Below are 26,565 nucleotides of genomic sequence, written 5' to 3' on the forward strand. Positions count from 1 at the left end.
ATCTTGATTTAAAACAGTATAAGATATATCTTTCAGGAAAAAGTCTAAAAGAGATTTTTCTTTTAAACTCTACTACGAAAACTATAATTTTAAATAATTATACTGATAAATTTATTGGCTTTCTTAAATGAATTGTGGACAGTGGGCCATATTTTATCTTTGTTCTGTGCACAGAACTCCCATTGAACTAAATGGAAACAGTAAAGACTGAGTCAGTATACAGTGCACCCGAGCCTGGAAAAAATGTTCTGATGAGCCCAGCATTTTCAATATATCATGAGGAGTGTGTGTCAAAAATGAGTTCACAGTGAAGTACAATAATATCTGGTAAATTGCTTGGGTTTGGAAAAAAAGTAATCCTCAAATCTGATAAACAGTGTGTGTTCTATGGAATTACGAAAGTCATGAAGATAAAGCAAACTTTATGAGCTGCAGTTAAGTACTCTGCAAAACCATATGGTATTTATAAACAATGTTTGCTTTTTATATAAAAACTCAACTTACTTTCACAAACATCAGTTATAGCACTATACATATGGAGCATAATCATAGAAAATCAAGACTTGCGTAATTTTGAGAGTGAGATGGACAGTCTTTTATAAAAAGCAAGGGCAGGGAAGCTTAAACTGCATCAACAGAATTTGAAACAAGAGTGAATTACTATAATTGTGAATGGACACTGTACTTCTTTGCTAGATATGGACTGAGAGTAACCTCTTAGTCAGGCTCATAATAACAGTGTTGGCCAGGAGCCAACCAAGGAACCACTGTGATTGAGTCACAATATGCTTCCCGACTCCACTCTTCCTCTGGGGTGCTGCAGCATGGCTGTCTCCTCAAGTGGGCAGGGATGTAGCGGGGGACAGCCTCACCGACAGCAGAACTGGGCCACCACTGTTTAGATTATGTTTTTGAAACCCTTGCCTTTTATCAACTTTAGCAATCTTTTAAATATTTTAGAGTTCTTTATTAGCTCACTTTGTCACCACACACTAATGAGTTAATGAATATATTTCCACCTACAGCACAACCAACCAAGACTGTGTAGATTATCCAGATGGAATTTAACAACCACCTTCCATTAAAGTCAATTATTTTGTTTTATACTATTTTTCTCTGCTAGTAAGGTTAGGGACTTGATCCGATGCCCATTAAAGCCAGTGGAAAGACTTCCATTGACTTCAGTAGGCATTGGCTCACAGACTACAAATTTCTTTTCCTGTTTTTATTGCTGTTGCATACTGGTCTAATGAGCTCCAATTTTGTGTCCACAATAACCTCTGAATCCTTTTCTTGACCCAGATGCTTGTTGCATTTACCTTATCTTCCCTAGGATGGTTCCCTGCTTCCAGATATTTGTCATTAAAGTGCATTTGCCATGTGATGATTCAGTCACCTGAGCAAATCAAATCCTTCTGAAGCTGGATCCATGTCAAAAGGTTTGGGGGAGAGGAAAAAAAAGTACTACCTTTCCTTTATTATTGTAAGTAATGCAATCAGTCTTCTTTATTCTCTTGGCAGTTTCTTCATTATATTCAAATTGCAGTTTATCACTGGATGATTTAGTCTCAGGTCGGTCTTCCAGAATGTTATCTAGAAATTAATTGATTTTAGATAAACAATATGCAGGCCAAGAATTAACTGCAAATTTTATTTCAACAAGTTGTTTTGGGTAAAGCACCTAGTTACATGTCTGAATAACCAACTGGCAAAAATAACTTGTTTATTGGTTAAAGCATTTCTCCTTCATTGGTAATATTGTTTGTTAGGACGTTGCTCTTCTATGAAACCTTCTACACTGTCTTTTTTGTTCAGTAGATATTAAACCAGAAAATCGTTTAATAATACGAGTTAAATATTTCCACATCCTCTTTGGCAAATCAAGAAACAAAGAAACAAAGGCTTGCCACCGAAAGTATTTAAGAGGCGATATTCTTGAATATTCAAGAATTGCAGAAGTTTATCAGTTAATATAGTTTAGTCAGTAATCGGTAATTTTAAAAGGTATCTTCACATTTCAGACTTCGATTCTCATGCTGCCCCCACTTCACACTGCCTATATGTTTGAGGCATTCTTCTCCATTAAAGAGCATGCCTCATGTACATGCTAGAGACTTACCCTGATTGGCCCCCCAAATTAGAGTGATTTATAAGAATGGAAAAACTGTTACAACGGGGAGCATTTTTTGTTTATTTTGGCTCTTTATACAGCGTGTGTGTGTGTAATTTTGGACCACAATATCTTTATGAATAACCAATGTTTTTCCAATGATACCTGACTAGTAAATAAGGCTTAATGAAACCATTTGAATGCATTTTCAATTAATACAAAGGAGGTACCATATATTTACACTACAGACTTTTAACAAGTTGGAGACACAGTGCTGAAATTCATGCAGTTAAAATGCTCAACCAAATGGCTTTTACCTTCCTGGCTGTTAGGAGCGGGAGAAGCATTAAGGACATCAACTACAGGAAAACAGAGTCAGAAAGGGGATAAGAGTAAAGGAAATTAAGAAATACAGCCAGAAAAAATGAAAATTAAGTGTCAATTTTAAAACTATGAGCATTATGCAAAACTACAGCATAAAACTGAAATCTTCTAAAGTTTTCAGATGATTATTATTTAGATTAGTTCTGCCAAATATTATAATAGTTAAAACAAACAAATAGTGTAACCATTATATTAAAGCAGTAAAGCATGCCACAGGTTACTTTTTGTACTGCACTGTGCACAGACTTTTCCAGTCTTCTCCTACTGGAGCATGTTTCAAGTACAACTTATAGTGGGCAACTTGCAATTTCTTTCTGGCCAATATGTAAGAAACATCTGCACTCGAACAGCATATTTTCATCTATGCCACCTGAAGATTCTTCTACACAGGGAGAATTTTTCAGGTAGACAATTAAGCAGTCTTTCCAGCTATCTTGTGCTGCTGGAACAGCACAAAGCAGCTGGAGCAGGCACCAGAATCTGAGCCATTTTCATATTTATCTTAGGAAAATCAGAAGCAGTCATTAAGTCTCCTTATTAAATTTTATTTTGTTAATTTCATCATCACCAACAGAGAAACAATAAAATAAATTTCATTTGTGAAAGTTTTCGCTGTGCCACTTGAACACAAGTCTGGCACTAAAGGAAGTGCTGAGCTTTGTGCCTTTCATAAACTTGGTCACCTGTGTAAAGGCCAGGCACTATCTGGTCTTAGGTTTTAATAAATGAACTATTTTATTCTTTTGCCATGTCTCTGGGTATGAATTTGGCTACCAGTTGTGATGTATCTTGACATAACACATTTTCTGACAGTTATCAATTATGAAACCAACATCACTTTTGAATGTCTTGGGCCAATTCATTCCTAGTGTAACTTCACTGACTTCAGGAACATGTCCAGGCCCCAGACTACAAGTGTATATGCTGCGCTCATAGAAGGATGTTCTGCACCTGTTCTGAATACTGTCCCTGAAAAACTGTTTGAATGTTGGCAACATGATTGAACTCTTAGCACAAAAATTACTAGTTTAACTTATTAATGACAGCAATGGCATGCTTGCAAACACATCTACATTGTAACTATGAGATCTGACTTGAACAAGGGCCTCTGATGTGGCCCTGCCCCATGAGCAGTCCAGAAAGAATAGAGTCAAAAAATCTCCAAAATCTCCCACTGTTCTAGTGAGGGAGAAAACTTTGCCAGGCCTATACCCAGTGCAACTTAGGCCACCAGACACCCAGGTACATCTATGCTATCAGGACCTCTGGGGAGATGGAGCCAAGGGTCTGCCCACTCCCTACCCATTTGTGTAGGCCACAGGTTGTAGTGGCTCTGCAAAGCCTGCTTCCCTTCCTGTGTTGCGATCTATGAAGTGTATGGCAAGATGGTAAGACAATGCCTTATGCCTCCTTATACCACTGCACAACCCAGGCCACTATTCAGCCCTTAGGGAAAAGGAATTAATATGAAAAATGCATGAACTCTGAGGTGTTAAAACCGTAAAAGAAAACAGGGTTTATATAAGATACAGTACTTTGTACTTCATTTATATACACTATTATTTTGATGTAATTTAGAATGAATATAAGTTATCATTCATTATAAGTGATACTAGATTATACACTAACAAATACATAAAATGTGGAACCACCTAATTATCTCATGCAAATGTCTCAATACATCTTGTTTGATCTATTCTAACTGAAGCAAATTTAAACAGTTAAAGTCAGTCATAAGTATGGAGAAACTTTATGAACCAAGAATTCTCAAAGTACAGCATTGTAATAACTATACTTCTTTACCATCAGAGAGAGATTCATAGTCATAGTCATATTCATCCTCTTCATCCTCCTCCTCTTCATTATTAGTGGTGGGGTTACCAGCATTGCCACCATTACTGGCCTGGGCTTGCATGTATGCGAGTTGGTGAGCCTACAGCATTAAAATAATTTGTAAAGCACTCAAATATTAAAACAGCAAAAAAGTTCTATTTATAATATTCTTATTCATATGCATCTGTTCAGTGTCCTGTTTTTATAAGAGGAAAAATAGCTATTCTAAGGGCTTGTCCACATGGGAAAGTTATAGCAGTAAAAAGTGAAGAGTGAATTTAAACATATATAGTTACACAGGTATAAATCCCCATGTGCCCACTGTTAGTCCAATATAAGAGTACCCTTTTTCTGGTTTAGTTTATGGCACTTTGGAAGCTGTTTAGACAAAACAAAAAAATCCAAAAAACATACGGGGAGTTAGTGGTTTAACTATAGTAGTTTGACTGGTGAAACTTTCCTGTGTACAGAAACCCCAAAATTCCCCCCCATCTCCCAAAATAGTTTATTTACTGTTAAATGATTCCATAAATGGGTTTAAATCTCCTCCTGTAATCTCTGAAAATCCGTGTAACATTGAAACCTGGATTACAGGAGTTGTCAATAAACTAGAATTTCAAGAAAGATCTGAATGTGAATCATACATAATTGTCCATCTTTTTGGATTATTTATTGGGCTTACATTTACCCAAAGTGAAAAGGGAGTCATTGTGGATCTATAGATAACATCACACTTTTGAAAAAGTCCAGTTCCCACTATATAATGTATTTCACTACATGGGATGTTTGGCATCAATTCCAAGCCCTTGGTAACTGGAACAGTTATTGTACAGTCCCTGTGGAAAAAATGAAGGAAGGGCTGAGGCTGTATAGATTAAAATAAAAGGGACTGTAATGTAAAGGAAGCTTGCATAGTTGCATTGCATGGGACTCGATTTCCTTGTAAAGAGAAGACTTCAACCTCTGTAAGAGTATTTCATTCATTGCAAAAATTAAAAGATGGAGGAGATGTCACAAAAGGATATATACATAAATATTAAGAAATACTAAATATTTCAGGAAAATTTTCTACCTATCATATGGAAATACAGTTTAATAAAAATGGTAACATTCTGCCATAAAATAAAATCAATTGGTAGCAAGTGAAAAAAAAATTTGTTTAACAAGAAAGTACCTGGCTTGAATATGGTAAAAATACAGCACAACTTTGCTAAATCCAAAAAGACAACAAAGTATTACAGAACAAAATGCACACACAAAAAAACCTTGGGGTGGCCTCTCCCCCTTTCTGAGCAAACATTTATTAGTGAAGTGTTTGGTAAGACTATATTACTTTTACCAAATATACTATGTTGTGTTTACCATGTATCATAATTAAAACTTAAAAACCACAAAAATAAACCAAGTATTTTTGTATTTATATTTTTATTTTATATATTTATATTATGTTGATATATAATCCACAGTGAGTTTCCCAGTGTGCATTAGACTGGTTCTTTTGTCCATGTTAAATTGGACAAACTTTAATGACTATTGCTTTTTTCCAAACCACAACTTAAATATCAGAATGTTTGTTAGGGAAATAATTTACCTTTTGTTTTAAAATATCCACTGGAGTTTGATGGGCTTTGAGTTTTTTGTTTTTCAGCAGCACTTTTCTTCTCAGTTGGTCCGGTGAAGGGAGCATTGGATCATCAGAGAAGTCACTCTCAAATAAAAACTTAGTTACCAGCTTATCTCCAAATACATTCTGAAATATTGAGAATACGTGAGATATCATGAAAAACAAAATCCCTGGACATGCTCTTTGAATGACATAATACACTATGACTAACCTTAAAAATTTCAGCCATCTTGCGTTGCTGAGGCAATGAACAGTGGTTCTCTATAGATATGATGATTGGCATATCAGATGTGAGAAAGGCACTGCGATCAATAGCTTCAACTACATCCTATAAGAATCAAAGTGTAAATTACAAGAGTTAGAATTCTCTAATTTGAAAAGCATAAAATATTTATAGTTGATTATTTCCGAGTATTGCTTCCATGATTCAAAATACAATATGACTTTATATTGTCTGTTGCTAATCCATTTACGGTTGTCTGCACTACATCTAAGACTGTGCTTTCCAGCACGGGCAGACAGACATATGCTAGCTCTGCTTGAACCAACACACTGTAAAAACAGCAGTGTAGCTGAGGCTGCATGGGCCTCAGCTTGGCCCAGTCATCCAAGTATGTACCTGAGGGTCCAGACATGTTTGTACTCAGGTGGCTAACCCAAGCTTCTGCCCGTGCTACCCCGGCTACTCTTCTATTTGTAGTGTGCTAGCTTGAGCAATGCTAGCATGTGTCTATCTACCCATGTTGGGAAGAACACTCGCTCCCATGTGCAGTGTAGACATATCCACATGCTGAGGCCTAGGCCCTAGGACCCTGTGAGGTGGGAGGGTCCCAGAGCCCAGGCTATAGCCCAAACCTGAATGTCTGCACTGCAGTTAAACAGCCCCTTTAGCATGAGCCCCACAAGCCCACATCAGCTGGCAGAGGCCAGCCACGGGTGTCTAATTGCAGTGTACACAAATCCTTAGTGACTTGTTTTCTTCTAGAAGGATAATTGTTGCTTCATTAAACTGGTATCGTCATACAAGTGAACAAGTTATTAAACTTCTTTCTTGATTAATTTCTATTTTCTGCAAGAAATTGTCAATATACCTTAAAAGGGATCTTAGTAGTGAGGGTATGTCCATGATAAATGATAGGCATCCCATCATCACCATCCCAGCAGTCTAATTCCACACTCCTACAGCCTTGTAAGAGAACCTGTAACACAAACGAATAATAGATCCCATGTGAACAGCAACTGTACAAAAACAAAGAGAGAAAAGGGGTTGCAGTGCTAAATGGCAGCTGGGGGAAGTTGCTGCCCATGAAAGCTACTTTACTGCAGTGTGAAAGAAAACCATGGAAGCTACTATCCCAAACAGTTGGATCTCACACACACACAGAGAGCAGGAAAATGAAGCATATTAGAAAGCAAGAATTTAAAAGAAAGGTTCCCATTAGAAATAGAAAGAAATTTCAGAAGCTACCAGAATTGCTCCTGGAGGCAGAGAGAATGGGAATTTGGTTGGTGAGTGGGGTCAGCTGTCTCCCATGCGGTGCCTCGTGCCCCAGGTAGGATGCCAGGCATCTGGTTTTCAACCAGAATGCCCAGTCGAAAAGGGACCCTGGCGGCTCCGGTCAGCACTTTTGTCCTTAGTGAGCTGGCCGAGCCATGTGTCCAGGATTCATGGCAGATAGAGCAGACTATGAGATCCACGAAATTCCAGTGCAGCGCTGGTGCGTCTGCTATTTAAGGGGCAGCCTGACAAAAGCACCTGCCGGAGCCCCCACAAACCACACCAGGCAGAGTTGCCCAGAGCCTGCACCCCAAACCTCCTCCTGCGCCCCAACCCCCTGCCACAGCTTAGAGCACCCTCCCACACCCAAACTCCCTCCTAGAGCCTGCACCCCACACCCCCTCCTGCACCTGAACTCACTCCTGGATTTGGCAACCCCATCCCACACTCCAAACCCCTTGGCCCCAGTCTGGAGCCCCCTCCTGCACCCCAAACCCCTCATCCCCAGCCCCACCCTAGAGCCCTCACCCCCTCCTGCACTCAATCCCTTGCCCCAGCCTGGTGAAAATGAGCAAGGGGGCGGGAGAGCAAGTGACAGAGGAGGGGGGCTGGAGTGAGGCCTCAGGGAAGAGTGGGGCAAGAGTGTTCGGTTTTCTGAAATTAGAAAGTTGGCAACCCTAGCCCAGGGTACCTCTGTGATGCTCTGCTAACAATTTCTCCCTCAAAAGTCTTCTTAAACAAACTCTACATAGGGCTTTCTTGTTCATTCATCACCCTTCTAAAGGGGTTTGAGTTTATTCACATAAATAAATCTCCAAGATAAAACTCCAAGTCTGAAAACAGTGCATCAGTTTTACTCTTATCAGGTCACTCCCAGGCTTTTCCTGCCTGTAGTCTCAGGCTACAACTACACAGAAACCAAACCAAAAAACAAAACAGAACAAAAAACCACAGCAGCAAGTCTCAGAGCCCAGGTTAACTGACTCGGCCTTGTGTTATGGGGCTAAAAATAACAGTGTATATACTTGGGCTTGGACTGGAGCCTAGGGTCTGAAACCCTTCTCCCTCACTGTATTTCAGGTGACCAGGGCTCCAAGACTTACTGCTGTGGTTTTTCTTCTGCTGAGTAGAATCATAGAATATCAGGGTTGGAAGGGACCTCAGGAGGTCATCTAGTCCAACCCCCTGCTCAAAGCAGGACCAATCCCCAATTAAATTAGACATACCCTCAGTAGGGAAATCCCATGTCCCAGGTCTTTCTGCTGGAGCCTGCTCACTCACAGCAGACTCCAATTCACCCTATTACCAGGCCTTCCTGCCTATAGCTTTTCCTACTTTAGCAGGCCACCTCCAGGCCCTACTTTGCTGGAATCATAGGTCTCTGGCTTCCAAACCGCCTGGTAACAAGGTCATCACTGCAGAAACCTGACTGCCTTCATTTCTTCCTACCATTCCCTGAGCTCCCCACTTTGCTGTAGCCATCTGCTGCCCTTAATAAGGAATCACCTGATTCAACCCAGGTTTGCTTCTAATCAGGATTGGCTAGCCCCAGACTCTCCAGCCCATAAGGGCAAGACACCCTGTCACAGCTGCCAAAACTGTCCCTTAAAGGGCCAGGAACTTACACTGGGAGAGAAATATTTACATCTTCCTGCCTGCAGAAACAAGTGGGTATCTTCACAGATATTTTCTCCAGATGGAGAAGGGCCACTGCAAGATAGCCTTCTGGGCTACAACTTTTTATTGGAAATAAAGCTTTCTGGAATCTATCTATAACTTCAGGTAAAGTACATATATGATTAGGATGAAATTCACTTATCCTGCTCAAAGCCTTAGACAATGGAAGTACATTATGTCAGTGGAGGGGGCACCCTCACCCCACCCAGGGGAACAGGGCTGCAATAATGTTCCCATCTCATCTTATGGACCATTATTTTAGCCTATGGGCTGCTGAAAGAGCGCCTGCAGCTCTTTCACATCACTTGGGGCGTTACGGACAATGGATCCCTACCCTACCTCCTCCAACACTGCCATCCTGTGTGAGGCTGTCATAGAAACCTACTCCACAGCACCACTATGCAGCCACGTTCCTCGTGGCTTTCTCACACACAGTCCACCTCCAAACATACAAACAAAGGGCTGAAGTAGCACAGCCTGTCACACTTGAATGGATTTCTCTTTAACCTGGTGAGTAATAAAAATCCCAGTCACAGGAAGTTTGATGTTTTCTGTAATATTTGTTGAATACACATATCAAAAATATAGTCCCAAAGCCCATAGAGAGAAATCAGTCTTTCCAGGTTTGTCACCAATTAGATACAGGGTCAGATAAATAGTGTAATATTCCTACAAGTATATTGTCGGGAGTGATGTTTTCATTAGAATTTTGTCTTTTCAGTACAATGTACAATATCTGAAGGGTGTTTCTGACATTTAAATGAACTAACATATTAGATCAGTCTTTCCTGTGGGAAAGTCTAATTTTAGTAAGTTAGGTCAAAATGACTAGTGTCTAAATGCTATGAATCTCAAACGAAACCCATTTTTTGCCTTAGTAAAAGCATTTGAACACAACTGTGCACACAGGCAGCTTTCCCACACATCATGTTTTCCTACATTTTACAAGCAGGGGCTCAGAACATTTGGGTTTTCAAAGCAAAAAGGCCATGTTTCTGTGACTTCTTAGTTAAACAAACAAGTTCATGCTGAAAACTATGCAGCGATCTAACTCTGTATACCTGGCTGTAAAGCTCTACTGATGATTCTCCTTTAAGCTGATGGCCTGTGAGGTATGTATTGTGTGAAGACTCAATGTAATAATATGACAGTGGTAGTTGTAACTCTTCAATATTCTCTTGTGACTCGTCATTTTTTGAGGCAAAATTGTCTTTATCCATCAAAAACCTAAAGGTGCAGAAATAATAGTTTGTGACGAATATTTAGCAAAATGCGCACAAATAACATCACGTGTATGTTAACTTCATATGTGATTAATTACCTTGCAAATCCTTCAAATGACAGTAGCCCCTGCTGGCACATATTGACACTGGGTTCAAATTTCTGTAAGAAACAGTAAGAGAACAATATTATTTTGATCAAAAGAAATACGTATCACATGCTTTAGGTAAAAGGCTTTCATTCATTTTTTACAATGTAATTTGTACATCAAACTAATAAGCTGTATTTATGCAGTCTGAATATCATTCAGAAGTGTCTTCACTATATTGATAATAGTTATAGGAGTTAGCAAAGTCACTAAATATATAAAATTAATAATATTGCAGAGCTTACAAATGTAGAATGTTGATCTAGATTATTATTTAAAATCATGCATGTTCTTATTCTTATATATAATACTCAGTGCGATCATCTAAAAGGAAATAACTATTTGTATTTACTCACCAGTGTTCAACAACACATCAACTTGCACAAAATCATTCTGAAGTTCCCCTAGACATCCTGATTTTTTAACCTTGCTGTAAATGTATATTGCACATACTTGCCTAACATTTGAACTGTTCAAAATGTTTTGACAGTTTTGTTAAACCCTGTAGAGTACGGACTTAATTTTGGATTGCATTAGACAAAAATAAAAAGGAATAAAAATTTACATTATGGTAGCTAGTTATTCAATTTTTATAACACAATGGACACAAAACTCAACTCAGATCATTTTGTCCACATTCAATGGAGGTAAGACACATTATAGAAATGCAACATTGATCTCATGGAAAGGGACTATTGGGTACACTGTGTTTAGAGAAGTTTCATGCAAACTGAGGGAACAGAATTGGCAGTGGTTCCAAAGGAGGAAATCAAACCTTCATATAGGTGATACAGAAGGTACTGTTCTGGAGACTGCACAGAGAAAGAACACGTGCAGGGGGAAAAAATGGAGGAAACAAAAACCCCTACAAAATGAATAGATGCACTGCAAAATGTTTATATTACAGACCTGGATAATACTGAGGATTTCATCATAGGTGCAGTGTTCACCTTGGCAATTCACTAAGAAGTCATTGAGTTGCTGGATTCCCACTCCAAATATTCCCAGTGATGTGCTTTCTACTCCAGTACCATTAGTTACAATACTAGCAGCAGCAATGGCATCAGATATCTGTCTCTGGTTTTCTGATAGTTGCTGTCTACTATTAATGAACAAACCCAGATCTGATACATTCCTGGTCAATAAATCTAAAAGATAATAAATATGAACATAAATATTTGAGGAGTTTCATTTTATCACCTGGAGATAAATTAGGCAAGTACTATTCTATTATTCATACCACATGGAATTATTCAAAGGAATTAAAATTGTATTCACTGGAAAAAATCAATTTTCAATAATTATGGATCAAATCCTGAAATTCTTAGCCAAGAGTTAGTCAGGCAAGATTTCTATTTACATCAGTGGAACTCTTTCTTTATTGAGAGCTGAGTGAGTTCTTCAGGATTTGGCTCTCTCTCTCACACACACACACACAGAGTAATGCACTTTTGGTAAATCTTATGTGAAATAAAACTTTCTGCATTTGTTAAACTTCTTAAAATTAGTTAAACCAGTTGTGTATGGATGGAATGTGATGAACTGTTATTATGGAGCTGTGGTAGTGACCCTTTAGTTAAGGTTCCAACTCACTGTCAATTGTAAGCCTGATTCTGCCCCCCACTTCAACAGGATTTTTTTACAATGCCAATAATTAAAATAGTTCAGTTCTCTAAAGTGTTATTTTCTTGCTGAAATTAAATTTAACAAACCTAAATCAGGTTGGAGTTCACTGGTGTTCTCATCAATTTTCAGATTAGTATAAAGTGGAGTAGAATCAGAACCTGATCGATTGCAGGGTACAGCATAGACATCAAAGAGGTCTTTAAGATCCTTGCGGCTTCGAACACTAGGATACAGGAAGAATGTTAACTTTGTGCTTTTTTTCTTAAAATAGATTTTCACCAACTTTGATGTGATGAATGTGATTAATCAAATAGGTTTTACCTGAAAGACTTGAAAAGCTCTACAAATTCAACAAAACTCATATTACTATCGGAAACCATGAAGTTCTGAAACCCCTTCAATCCTCCTTTGACTCGGCCATGCCAGCTACTGCTGCTCCAAGTACTGAAACAAAATGAGATTGCTGTTATTTTCTTATATTTAACTTCCACTGATTGTGAAATATTAGGCAGCATTGCCCTAGAGGTCTATTCTAAGCTTTCTTTCATATATTTATTATCAATATTTGAAAGAAGGAAACAAAAACAATACTTCTTAGTGGATAAAATCAGAGTTTGTACTTTGATTCTGTACTTCCAGTGGAGAAATACACTCATTCCCTTAAAGACCACTGCAAACTTTGCCAAAGCAAATAAATAAATTCTATTGAAACCTTTCCATGCATGAAAGAATCTAATTTAAATAGGCACAAACCAACAAGTTTTCTTTTTTTTTCACTTAACAAAATAATCCTATTATTGCTATAGCATGAAACCTAAAAGAAATATGTCCTGCTGTTTATGAAGATCACAGGAAGTTTGCTTTTAGTATTTTATCAGCAAGACAATTAAAATGGGAAACATGCTGGAAATGTACAGAATTCCTTAAGGTATAATGCTAGCATAATAAATAAATGATTCTTTCTGGATTATATGCAGAAAATAAAGGTGTCACACATTTGGACATCTCCAACAGCTGGGTGCATCGGTGAGGCAGGGAGGTGCTCAGTAGGGGGGCCCCCTGCCTGCCGATTCCAGCAGGCGACACAGGCTGTAGCCCTCCCCTCTATTTCCCCAATCACATGGAATAGAGGAAACAGGGATGGAGCTAGTCCCCAGAAGCAGCCAGGGCTTCCCAAGGAACAGCCAGGAATATCAGAAGTGGCACACAGAAGTTAAGCCATGGCTACCCCACTTTTTCATTCAGGCTCGATCTCTTGTAAGGAAGAATTACCATTTGGGGCACCCTCCTCCTCAAATTTATTTAGCGTGTGCATAGTTGTCTAGCCAAGCAATGGTATCTTCAGTGGCATGATGCAGTTCTTCTAGGCCACCACTGAACCTAGTCAGCAGGTATTCATCGACAATGTGCGTTATCGTCTGTGTTGCGCCGCAGCTGCACAAAGGGCTGTCACAAAGGCCCCAGCGATACTGGTTAGCAGTGCAGATGTAACCCACACACTTCCTGGGTGTGGTTTTCTGTCCCATCTAATGGCACTGAGACCACTTAGAGAGAGAGATTAATGAGTTTGCTCTACAGCCTTAGCTAACAGGCAGTTGGCTTTTAGCTCATGCAATAGAGGCTCATGCACTAAGCTCCAGAGGTCCCCGGTTCGATTCTGCCTGCCGACAACTGGGGGTCTGTGGGTGTTACACAGAGACCTTGCCCGATCTAGAACCTGTTCAACAGGGACCACTGGCGATGGGGCAGGTCAAAACCAGGCGGGCAAATTGTGGGGTTGGTGACGAGGGACTGGTTGGGGGTTATAACAGATATCCATTCCTCTCACCAGAGAGTTTCCGCCCTAATATCCTGGCATGGCAGATGAGACCATAATAGGCGACGTGACGGAAAACATGCAGCTGGTGGTTTAAAAAGGTCATTGTGCAGCGGCAGGCTTGAGTTGGCACGTACTTTCTCCAGTAACTTGCCTGATATGAGGAGGAGCAATATTGCTCAGAACTGGAAGCCATGAGAGTGGAGTCAGACACAGAGTGCCGGAGATGATACTCATGGTGGCATATAACTGTGTATCCACCAGTTTGGTGTGTGACGATCGACTCCAAACAGGTGCTCAGTACTACCCCACTGAATATGAGGTGGCAAGAGCTGACGTCCACGAAGTTGGAGCACAAGCACCCCATGATGAACCTGCCAGTTTGCTAAGAAGATTGTTGCGCGTCTTAACTTTAGCTGCTGTCTTCTTCTGGTGGGTACGGTAACTCAGTGTGTGGTCTAAGGTCACACCTAGATAGACTGGTTCTACTTCATGCTTCACCTTCTGACCATTCAGATAAACATTCAGTCTCGGGTTGTGCTGGCGTGATGAAGATGGAACAAACTGGAGACTGTTTTTATGATGCTTGGCTGCAGGCGCCAAGTCTTACAGTAGTCAGCTAACTTTATTGTGTCCCGATTTAAGTGCATCAAGCTCGTGAAATGTCCAGGCCTGGGTACCACGGCAGAACAAGGTATCACAGGCTTCCCTCCTTCACCCACACGGATTAAGGGAAGGGAAAGCAGAGTAGAATCTCTTGAGTGTGAATTGAGGAATGATCACAATATTAAAAATAAGTGGTTGCTTAGGTGTAAGTGATGGTGACTTGATTACATTTTATGTCCAAACAGAATCAAAACCAATAATATATATAATATACCTGGTGATTTAAAAAGGCCAATTTCACAAGTTGAAAACAATTATGAACCAAATCAGCTGTGAGAAAGAATGTAAACAGAAAAATGTGAATAACAATTGAGAACTGTTTAAGAACATGTTACTAGATGCCTAAAACCCAGAGTCTAACAATTGCTAAAGAAGGCTACATTGGTTAAAAACAACCTGGCTCAGAGGGGATTTGAAAACAGCTATACAATAATAATAAACCCCAATATATAACAAATGGAAAAAAGGTGAAGTTGCTAGCACTTAATACAAATTAGAAGTTAGGTGTTGAAGAAAATTGATAAAAGAAGCAAAAGGACATAAGGAGACATCTATGGTCAAAAGTGTTAAAAAAGGCAGAGGTGTTCTATAAATATTTCTCTTCTGTATTTGTGAAAAATTTACATGATGTATTGATATCACATGATGATGATGAAATGCTTTCCATTCCAACTCAAGAGGATGTTGAACAGCAGCTACTAAAGTTAGATATTTTTTACTCAGCTGCTCCAGATAACTTAAATCCAAGACTTTTTAAAGAGCTGGCCAAGACGTTCTCTGAACTGTAACCGATGATTTTCAATAAGTCTTGGACCACTGGGGAAGTTCCAGAGGATTGGAAGAAAATTAATATTGTTCCAATATTTTAAAAGAGTAAACAGGATTACCTGGATAAATATAGGCCTGTCACCTTGACATCAATTCTGGGCAAAATTATGGAATGGCTGATATTGGTCTTGATGAATAAAAATTAAAAGAGGGTAATAAAATTAATGCCAATCAACATGCGCTATGGAAAATATAGGTTCTCAAACTAACTAGATATTTCTTTTTGATGAGATTACAAGTTTGTAGTTGTAGTTTGTGTTGTAGTATAAATAATAATATTAACTTGAACTAGATAACTTCTGGGCTTTTATAAACCTAGAAAAAGCATACAATAAAGTGGATAGAAGGATGTTCTCGCCAGGGCTGAAGAAACATGGAGTGTCTGACAATTTAATAACTATGGGTTTAAAATATAGTTGCCATGGTCCCCATAGAGCCAGAATTTTGGCATCATGAAGCAGATAGGGGGAAGACTAGGAAATGGGGCTGAGTGACTCAGTTACATAACTTTTCCATACCACTGTGGCTTTGATACTCTATTTGACAAAAACAACCAAGCTTTTATATCCATGCTAAATTTCTGTTTAGTACATTTGAACCAACCCTCCAACCCAACAAACCCTCCCCCAAGCACTCTGGCCAACTAATAAGAATACTGGACAGCAAAAAGTAAAGTAAGAATACTATTCAGAGAAATGCAAGGTTTTCTTTAGCCAAGGAGAGTGAGCTATTGGAGATAGTTCTCAACCCCATAAAGATAATATACAGGATCAAACCTGTTTGACTTATTCACATGAATAGTCCAACTGAAGGAAATAAGACTTATATCTGGACCAGGACTGAAACCAGGACTGCAGCATTTGACCCTATACAAAGATAAGGGATCTGCACTGGAGCACACTGCACCCCAAGCCTTGGGGATTCACTTCACTGCTCTGCAGCCGGCAGCTGGGTATGTGTATTCTTCCTCTGAAACCTTCATTTTATGTCAAACTTCAAAATAAACAGCCCAAAAAAAAAAAAAAACCCAGACAAAAACACCATCATGGAACATCCCGTTTTAAAAATTTTAAAGTGCAAAATTTCATTTTAATAGTTTGACAGCCCTGGACACTGATGTCTTAATTATCCTGAGAACAGGTGCACATGGGCATTTCCCCACCAATGTGACTCAGCCTAGAGGCGGAGAGCCAACTCGCATCAGATTAGATGGTAGTTCAGTATAAACTCTTCTCAAACTGCAGTCATTCCACTTAGACAGCCACCGAAGGAGCTAGTTATGCAACTGATGTACTCGTTCGCTCATTATGCGCATCTGAGTCCCATCAATAGTACCGCCAGTTAGGAAACAGGATGGGCAGTAGCATTTTCCCACAGTGCATCATGTTCTTAGGGCTAGAGTGTCAACATGTGGGGTGGTGGCAGCAAGCACTTTGGGATGTGTTTACTTTGACTCGGATATGTGCACTGCAATGGGAATGCCAGAACCCTGGATTCGAGTATAGGTCAGGAAATTCTTAACTTAGGGTTAAAATGCAATATAGATGCTCAAGCCCATGGTTCCCTGACATGGGTCAGCTGACTTGAGTCTCGCTAACCATTGGCTTACACTGCTGTGTAGACATAGCTTTAGAGGCACAGCACAGAATCTCACCCAAAATCTTGAAAAGTGTTGAACACATACTTGAGTACCCATACCTCTCATTAAAATCAGTGGGAGTTATGGGTCCTCAGGATTTATGAGTATGGAATTGTGGCATGCGTATGGAATTGTGGAATGCTACAATACAGTCAACAACAGATTTTTCTTGCCTGTGCCAAATGAATGGCACACTGAAATATTACAAAGTTCCAGGTGCTCTACATATAGGGAACATCAATTATTTTGGCAAATGAAATGAAACATAACATAGATTTTCAAAATTGGGAAGCAACTGCTGTGGCATCAATTTGTGATGCTTTTTCAATGTACTGTGAACTAAATTTGTTATAGCTTTTTTGAAAAATATAATATGAAAGCCATATAGTAGAAATAAATCTTATTGTGATGTATACATCCATTGGTCCTGCATGATGGAGTGCGGAACGGCACACTGTATGTAAAGAGAACAAAAAAGCCTTAGAAAGTGACTTTCAAGGCAAAAGCAGCCAGTTTAGCACTACAGATATAGAATATCAGGGCTGGAAGGGACCTCAGGAGATCATCTAGTCCAACCCCCTGCTCAAAGCAGGACCAATCCCCAATTTTTGCCCCAGATCCCTAAATGGCCCCCTCAAGGATTGAGCTCACAACCCTGGGTTTAGCAGGCCAATGCTCAAACCACTGAGCTATCCTTCCCCCATCCATCAACAATGATCTTTTCATGCTGTTTACAGTTGTCTTTCCCTCCTTCCTTATTGTCCCTACCCACACTATTCATTATGTTATCTGTCTCATTTAGACTGGAAGGTCCCCACGGCAGGGACTTTGTCATCTTGTATGCCGGTAAAGTGCCATGCACACCTATGGTATAATAAAATAAATCATAAATAATAATAATAATGAATTACCACTGCACAGTCAAAAGTAAATAAAGGACTGAAAAGTACTGCAAGTAAAAAGAGAAGAGAAATCTGTGGGAAAGGGAAGGTTCCCCAAAATATCCCTGTTATTTCCTGGCAAAACAGAGCAACTTCCACCAGAAATCCTAGTGCAGGTTTATGCTTCTTGAAGTTGAACTAACTTGTGCAAAGCACCTATGCAACACAGTTTACACAGCTGAAATACTTCAGTTAATGACCGTTACACACATGGAGCAACTGTGACCAAAATCTGGGCAGATGATCTCTGGGATATCCAAGAGCTGGAAAAGGTAAGCTCCATACTGATGTATATCTAGGCGAGCACTTCAGTCATAACTTATAATGTTAATAATTAGATTTTTAAAAAGTAAAGTACTGATTTTGTCCCTACCTAGCCTGACTCTTGCTTGAAGATGACATTACAGGAGAGGAGACTGGTCTGATTGGTGCAGATGCCCCGGGTGCTAAGCTAGGAGATCCAGATGCAGTCAGAGAATGAGCTCTTCTAGATGGCAGAGTGTTAGAGGCAGTCGCAATATTCTGATCTATGAAAGAAAACAAAATTTTGCATCACTAGTATTTTTTCTACACAACACTCATATACTATCACTGAATTAAACTGAGTAAAACCCCAAAGAGTTTCTAAATTTGTCTTGTACCACTTAAAAACATATCTTGAACAGTATTTTATGAATATTAGGTCTTGTTAGCACTATAAAGTTAATGATTATAGTATTTATTATTGAAAATTCATTGTAAAAGCAATCACAGAAAAAAACCCGTTACCTACTTTTTGTAACTGTTGTTCTTCGAGATGTGTTGCTCTTGTCCAGTCCATTCTAGGTGTGTGAGCACCCATGGGTGCAGTCGTCGGAGATTTTTGCCTTAGCGGTATCCGTAGGGTATTCGTCTTTGGCGCCCTATTGAGTGCCGCACTCATGCATCAGTATGTTAGGTGCTGGCGGCCCTACATCCTCTCAATTCCTTCTTGCCTGCAACTCCAACTGAAGGGCAGGAGGGTGGGTAATGGAATGGACATGAGCAACACATCGGAAGAACAACAGTTATGAAAGGTAGGTAACCATTTTTTCTTCTTCAAGTGCTTGCTTACATCAATTCCATTCTAGATGGCTCACAAGCCATATCCATGGATGTGGGCTCTGAGTTCATGGTCATGCAGCTTGCAACACTGTTCTACCGAAGCCAGCATCGTCTCAGGCTTGCTGGGTAAGCACAAAATGAGTTGTAAACATGTGGATAGATGACCAGGAAGGAGCCCTGCAGATATTTTGAATCGGCACCTGGGCCAGGAAGGCCGCCAACAAAGCCTGCACCCTAGTTGAGTAGGCAGTCACAGTTGCCGGTGAAGGCACTTTCACCACCTCGCAGCAGTAATGGATGCAGGCCGTGATCCAGGATGAAATCCTCTAAGCGGACACTGGGCGACCTTTCATCCAATCTGCCACCACAACGAATAACTGCACTGACTTGTGAAACGGCTTAGTCCTGACAATGTAGAAGGCAAGCACCCTCCTGACGTCCAGGGCATGCAATTTGCGCTCTTCTTCTGATTTATGAGGCTTCAGAAAGAAGACAGGTAAGTATACGTCCTGTCCGGTATGAAACTGTAAAACTGCCTTGGGCAGGAATGCTGGATGCGGCCGCAGCTGGACCTTGTCCTTGTAGAACACTGTATACAGCAGCTCCAAAGTAAGCACCCTGATCTCAGAGACCCGGTGGGAAAATGTTATCGCAACCAGGAACGAAAACTTCCAGGAGAGAAGTAGAGCAGGAAGCCAGAGGCTCGAAGGGGGACCCATGAGCTGCGACAGCGTGAGATTCAGGTCCCAGGGAGGAACAGGATCCCAGATGTGCAGGTAGAGACGCTCCAGACCTTTCAAAAACCAGACCATCACGCCGTGAGCAAAGACTGACCTGCCTTGGAATGGAAGGTGGAAGGCCAAAATAGCGGCCAAGTGGACTTTGATTGATGATAGGGACAATCCCTAGAGCTTGAGGTGCAGAAGATAGTCCAGGATTGCCTGCAGGGGGGCCTGCTCGGCCCAGATACCGCGGTCCAAGGTCCAGCATGTGAACTTTTTCCACTTGGCCAGGTAGGTCCCTCTGGTCGAGGGTTTTCTGCTTCTAACAAGACCTGTTGGACATGGGCCAAGCATTCCCGTTCTTCTGCATTTCACCATGCGGTAGCCATGCTGCCAGGTGCAGCACCGCCAAGTTTGGGTGCCGAAGACTGCCATGGTTCTGGGACAGCAGGTCCTGCCAGAGAGGCAGCTGTAGCAGGGTGGCCGCCGAAAGGTCCAGTAGCATGCCGAACCAGTGCTGTCGAGGCCACACAGAGGCTATCAGGATCATCTTCACCCTGTCCTGTTTGATCTTCATGAGGACTCTGTGGATTAATGGGACTGGTGGAAAGGCATACATCAGAGCCTCCAACCATGGGAGCAAAAAGGTATCTGACAGGGAGCCCCTGCCCATTCCCCAGCTTGGGCAGAACACATGGCATTTCCCGATCCTACGGACACGAACAAGTCTACCTAGAGACTCCCCCACCAGTGGAAGATTATTCCGCCTCTGGATGGAGTGATGACTTGTGATGAGATGAGAAGATTCTGCTGTGGCGATCTGCTAACATGTTCCTGGCCTCAGGCAGAGTGTGACAGGTGGAACATACAAGATGGATAGCATGCTGCACAAAGAAATGTATGACATCGCAGCGGTATTGTCCGTCAGGACCTGTACCACCTTGCCTTTCAGGTGGGGCAGGAAAGCCTGGCAGGCCAGAGAAACCACTTTGAGCTCCCTGTCATTTATGTGGAGGGCCAGATCATTTCACAACCAGTGGCCTTGCATGCTCAGCTCACCCAGGTGGGCTCCCCAGCCCAGGTCTGAGGCATTGGAAACCAGGGACAGTGATGGGGCTGGGGCCGCAAAGGGAACTCCCTCAACCACCAATCCAGGGACGACCAGATATGAACTGGCACCCTGACTACCCAGTCTAGATCATTCCGGTTGGGGATGTAGACTAATGCCAACCACACTTGCAGTGGGTGGAGATGGAGCCAGGCATGCCGGACCACATGCATACAAGCAGCCATGTGGCCTAACAATCGCAGGCAGTTGCGAGCAATGGTGAGCAGGTAGTTTTTCACAAGGGAGAGCAGGTCTGACATGGCCTGACAACATGCTTCTGGAAGGAAGGCTCTGGCTCATGTGGAGTTGAGAACCGCCCCAACGAACTCTATCCATTGCACCGGCCTTGAGTTCTATTTCTTTTTGTTATCAACAGGTCTAGGTCGCGGCAGATGGAACATACCAGATCGAGACTCATCTGCACCTGCTCCCAAGATCTGTCCTTGATGGCCAATCATCGAGATACAGGTAAACCTGAACTTGTCAACACCTCAGGTAAGTTGTCACTGGTATCATACGTTTTGTGAATACCCTGGGGCAGATGAAAGACCAAAGGCAGTGCCATAAACTGGAAACGGTACCCACCCACTATAAAATGGAGGAATCATCTATGACCTTGGAAGATGGAGATATGGAAATAAGCATCCTTCAGATTGAGGGCAGCGTACCAGTATCCTGGATCCAGGGAGGGGATGATGGAAGCCAGGGAGACCATGCAAAACTTCAACTTCCTGAGAGACTTGTTGAGGCTCCGCAGGTCCAGAATGGGTCCCAGGCCACCTTTTGCTTTTGGGATTATGAAATATCGGTAGTAGAACCCTTTTCATCTCATGTCCCGAGGGGCCCTTCCACTGCCCTCAGCTGCATGAGGTTTTCGACCTCTTGAACAAGGAGTTGCTTGTGAGAAGGGTCCCTGAAGAGGGACGGGGAAGGATGGGGGGTGGTGAAAATTGCAGGATGTAGCCCTGAAATACAATCTCTAGCACTCAACGGTCCGAGGTGACACACGACCAGACTGAATGGTAGGGACAAAGACTGTTGAGGAAAGAACGAGGAGGATCCGGAGAGTGGACTGGGGCATCGCTCTCGAGTGCACCCTCAAAATGAGAGCTTCTGGCCCCCGTCATGCTTTCCTGGGCTGGGTTGTGCAGGTGAGCAGGAGGAAGGAGGGCAGCAACGACTAAAATTCATGTCTCTATCCCTTCTCCTTGCAGGACCTTGTTGAGGTTGCCAAGGCCTTGGTGGCGGGAGCGGCCAGAATGGCTTCCTTGCTAACTGCAACATATGCAGACTGAGCAAGTGAAGGGTGGCCCAAGTGTCCTTCAGACGGTGTAGCCTCGCGTTGGTCTGCTCCGCAAAAATACCATTCCCATCGAAGGGAAGATCTTGGATCAAGGCCTGCATTTCTGAGGACAGCCCAGCGGTCTGAAGCCAGGAGCTCTGCCTCATGACCACCGCCGATGTGACCACCCGAGCTACCGAATTGGCTGTGTCCCAGCCATCTGGAGGGAACACCTAGCCACTGCCGTACCCTCCTCCACCAGGGCCCCAAATTCCTGGGCTGAGTTCTGGGGCAGGGATTCTTCGAACTTACAGAGGAAGTTCCATAAGTTTAAGCTGTACCTCCCCAAGAGAGCCTGGTGGTTAGCCCCCCCGGAACTGAAGGCTGGCGGCTGAATCAACCTTCCTTCCAAAAAGGTCCAGCCTCTTGACCTCCTTATTTCTGGGGGTCGAACTGGTTTGCCCCATCTGTCCTTCTCGCTGGCTGCAGAGATGACCAATGAGCCCGGAGGCGGGTGGGTATACAAATATTCAAAACCCTTGGCTGGGACGAAATTTTTTTTCTCTGCCTTCTTTGAGGTGATAGGGATAGGAGATGGAGTTTGCCAGAGGTCTTTGGCTATTTTTAAGACCCTATCATTTACCGGTAGTGCGATACGGGCGGGGGTAGATGCTGAGAGTACATTAAACAGAATGTCCTCCTGTTCAGCCACCTCCTCCACCTCCAAGCCGAAGTTTGTGGCCATCTACGAAGCAGGTCCTGGTGTTCTTTAAAATCATCTGGTGGGCTGGCATGAGAGGGCACCGTTACCACCTCATCTGGGGACGAGAATGATGACTGGGTCACTTGGGGAGGCCCCGGGGCATTATCCCCCATGGAGGAAGAGGGTTTCGGGGTGAGCACTTGCTCCTCTACCCCAGCCTCTGAGTGCACCTCGCTCACTGAGCTTGGTGCTGCTGGTGCTGTTGGTTGCTGCTCCGAGGCAGTGGCTGAAAAATGGAGTGAAGGAGGCATTGGCATCACAGGCATGCCCCACAAACTCCAGTAGGGCCACTGTGCTGGCCACTGGCCTTGCTGCCAAGATGGCATTGCAGAGGTCAATGTAGCCTCACGTGCCCAGTCATGCCGGTGTTGTCTCGGTGAAGAAATTAATTCCCTTTCTGTGCCGGGGGAATCACCTTCCAGGGACCACGGAGCGGCTGTCAAAGCTTGAGTCTGACAGCTAACTATTGCCACAGAAGCCCGGTGTCTTGAGTAGCTGGATCGGTGCCGGGGGCAAGGGGATCAGTATCGCATCGCAGACTCTTCCACAGTCTAAGAAATGGGGATCTGTGCAGAGGAGACAGCCGTCTGGAAGATGATTAATGCCGGTGATATGGTGACTGATACCTCCCGCTGGGTGACCCATGTTGAGAGGGCAGAGACTGTGATCACAGTGCCAGGAATCTAGGGCGTCCTGCAGAAGATGGAGACCTGGGGCGTGGAGACGGAAAGCGTTGTCTTGGCTCCGGAGACTGGCAGCATTCGCTTGCCCTCTTGGGGGGGTCTTTATGGCTGGCTTGCTCTTGTAGGGAACCCTTGCCGTGTCCTGTGATGCACACAGTGCTGGCAGCACTGGTAGTGGCCTTTGCCCTCTAGGTGCCAGGAGAACCTGGGAAGGCGTCGGCCCTGTCACGAGTTTGAGTCCCCTACCACTCCTAGGAGTCAGTGGCGGATCCCTTGTGGGGCTAGGGTACTCTATCAGGGAGGAATTCTGACGTGGCTCTGGTGTGAGCTGGTGGCCCGAACTGGGTCCTTTGCCCGATGCCCCTTGGCCCTTCTTGCTTGGTGCTGGGGAATTGCATTTCTTTGACTTCTTCTTGGCACTGGCAATGGGGAGTGGTGTCAGGCAAAGCCTGGTGCCGGGGGTGAGCTACACCCCGAGGCCAAAGTGCTAGGGGTAGAGTCCATCCAGAAAGGCTCGGAAGCCAGGCGGAGAACAGCCTCCATGAGGAGGGCCCTCAAATGGATGTCTTGCTCTTTCTGAGTTCTGGGATGAAAGTTCTTAAAGATGTGACACTTGTCCTTCACATGTGATTTCCTCAAGCACTTTGGGCAGCTGCTATGGGGGTCACTAACAGGCATAGGCCTGTTGCAGACAGAGCAGGGCTTAAAACCTGGAGACCGGAGCATGCCCTGCCTGGGGTGAAGTCCCCGCTGGGACACTCTCTCTCTAACTATACTACTTAACAACTACTTACTAACTAACTACTGTAAACAAACTTTTTACAAGGCTCTAAGGCTCGAAGTCTGAGGAGAAAGGACCGCTAACCCTTGCTAGGCAAGGGAAAGGTGCTCCGACTAGCCACCACAGGCGGTAAGAAGGAACGGAGAGGGTGTAGGCCTGCAGCACCTAATATACCGATGCATGAGCACGTTACTCAAGAGGGCGCCACAGCCAACCCTATGGATACCGCTAAGGCAAAAATATCCGACGACTGCGCATATGGGCATGCACGCACCTAGAATGGAATCGACATGAGCAAGCACTCCAAGAAGAACAGTACAAATTAATGTAAAAAGTTTACAGCATTTGCAAAAAATACCATCCTGACAACACTATCACACCACAGATGTGTGTGTCAGAGCTGTAACTTCCTATTAATAAACAAATAACTATTATTATTTTTGTATAGAATAAAGCCTATTGAAACTTTTGTCCATTGTAACATTTCACCCATCATTAGCTGTATCAAAATTATTCAGAACAAAGCACTAAAAGGGATCTAACTACTGGACTATTATATCTACCTGATTCTTCGTGTTCATCAATGTCCTGAGGATCCGAACCACTTCTATTACGATATTCTTTATAACTTTTTGTCTTACGAGTTGCCATCTCATCATCAGTAGCATCTCCACTTTCACCCTGGAAACAGTGAACATTGTCATAATCATCTTTAAAATGTTATTTATTTTACCCTATATTCTTTTTGTGAATGACAAAAACTGGACATGAATCAGCTATTCTACATTAAACACTAAAGAAGCCTGCTGTAAATGCTGATAGTTGCCACCATCACTCTAGATAGAAAAGAGGTCATTTAAGTCTCATGAAAGTTACACAAAGGAGTGTGGGAACTTTGGCTGTCACCTCAGTGTGACATCACACATAACAAGACAATGGCCTTGATTTTCTGAAGTGCTCTGGTTGGCTTTGCGCTAGTCCAATGGCATAAAACAGTCCTAGAGGAGGTGCATCTGGCCCCTTGAGGAATCCCCCTGACTAAAGGAACCTTTGGGTAGCGTAGAGCCATCATACCAGTTCCTACATGATCCCTCTCTTGGCCACTTGTGAAAAGGATGTATGTCTAGGAAAAAGAACATGTAGCCTGGGCAACTCCTGTGCTCAGCTGATTTCCAACTACTGGAACAGCTCAGAGGGGAGGTACTATATAAAGGTCTCAATCAGTCTGCACCCCATTGTTCTACATGCTGTCCCCCAAAATCCTGGGCCTCCCTGGGTATGAGGAAAAATAAGCCTCTCCCAAATAAATAATAAGCCAGAGAACTGCCATTGCAATTAATATAGTTTCAAAGTTATAACAACTGTATTATTATTTACTGATCTTTTCTCTGGTTCCGAATACATGGTTAGTTATACAAAAACTATATTATAAATAGCTTAAATTGGCTAGATCACAGGATTAGTACATAACAAAATATTCTACCCTCATGAGTACTTTCTTCTTTTTCTTGGCTGTGCTTATTCCCAGAGTGTTGTTTCTCTGCACACTGGGTTTCTCAGTGCTTCTGGTCAGGGCCCCTGTGCTTGTGTTCTTTGCACTCCAGCGTCTACCTCCAAACAGTTCAACAGCCTGAGCCAAAGTTGGGCCTTCAAATCTGCCATCCTCCTACAAAAATTCTCGGTATTACAAAAAAAAGGACTAGGTACAGTATTGCAGAAGGACTCAAACATTTTCTGAAATAGTAGTGAAGATGCCCACTATTAAGCAGTGAAAGACTGAACATCAAAAGCAAGGCAAGTTTTACTTATAGTAAAAGTACTGCTATTTGTTTTGTTGTTATTATTGGCAAAACGTTTTGCTTTTTGTTTTGTTTTTTTTTAAATCCCACCTCCCACTGCTCAAGATTTGAGCCCCTGTGTAGTTATGGGCATTGCTTCCTGTTTAATCAAATGCGAACTTCAAAGGCTCAATTAGCATACCAGTTTCACTTTTTATTTTATGATCTATTAAGATCTGCTTAATATAAAAGATCTGTTTAATACTTGATTTTAATGTATCAAATAGCCTTTGATTAAATGCAATATCAAAGGCCAGAATTCACTAGTTTTACACTAGTGTCAATCTGTTGACT

General features: G+C 42.4%; 1 protein-coding gene across 1 annotated transcript in view; it reads right to left on the bottom strand.

Annotated features, from left to right (window-relative positions):
* The window catches only part of PLCE1 (phospholipase C epsilon 1), a 284,605-nt gene that overhangs the window by 37,728 nt on the left and 220,312 nt on the right, over positions 1-26,565 (bottom strand). The window contains exons 8-21 of the mRNA XM_077822515.1: positions 25,917-26,099; positions 24,997-25,114; positions 18,385-18,538; positions 12,443-12,565; positions 12,208-12,344; positions 11,405-11,643; positions 10,448-10,509; positions 10,188-10,353; positions 7,043-7,150; positions 6,163-6,279; positions 5,919-6,077; positions 4,298-4,427; positions 2,428-2,469; positions 1,469-1,593 (exon numbers count right to left, since the gene is read on the bottom strand). Of these exons, the coding sequence (XP_077678641.1) occupies positions 1,469-1,593; positions 2,428-2,469; positions 4,298-4,427; positions 5,919-6,077; positions 6,163-6,279; positions 7,043-7,150; positions 10,188-10,353; positions 10,448-10,509; positions 11,405-11,643; positions 12,208-12,344; positions 12,443-12,565; positions 18,385-18,538; positions 24,997-25,114; positions 25,917-26,099 (1,863 nt within the window). The remainder of the gene's footprint in view (positions 1-1,468; positions 1,594-2,427; positions 2,470-4,297; positions 4,428-5,918; positions 6,078-6,162; positions 6,280-7,042; positions 7,151-10,187; positions 10,354-10,447; positions 10,510-11,404; positions 11,644-12,207; positions 12,345-12,442; positions 12,566-18,384; positions 18,539-24,996; positions 25,115-25,916; positions 26,100-26,565) is intronic.

Source organism: Eretmochelys imbricata, chromosome 7, assembly GCF_965152235.1.
Source record: "Eretmochelys imbricata isolate rEreImb1 chromosome 7, rEreImb1.hap1, whole genome shotgun sequence".
Taxonomy (NCBI): domain Eukaryota; kingdom Metazoa; phylum Chordata; order Testudines; family Cheloniidae; genus Eretmochelys; species Eretmochelys imbricata.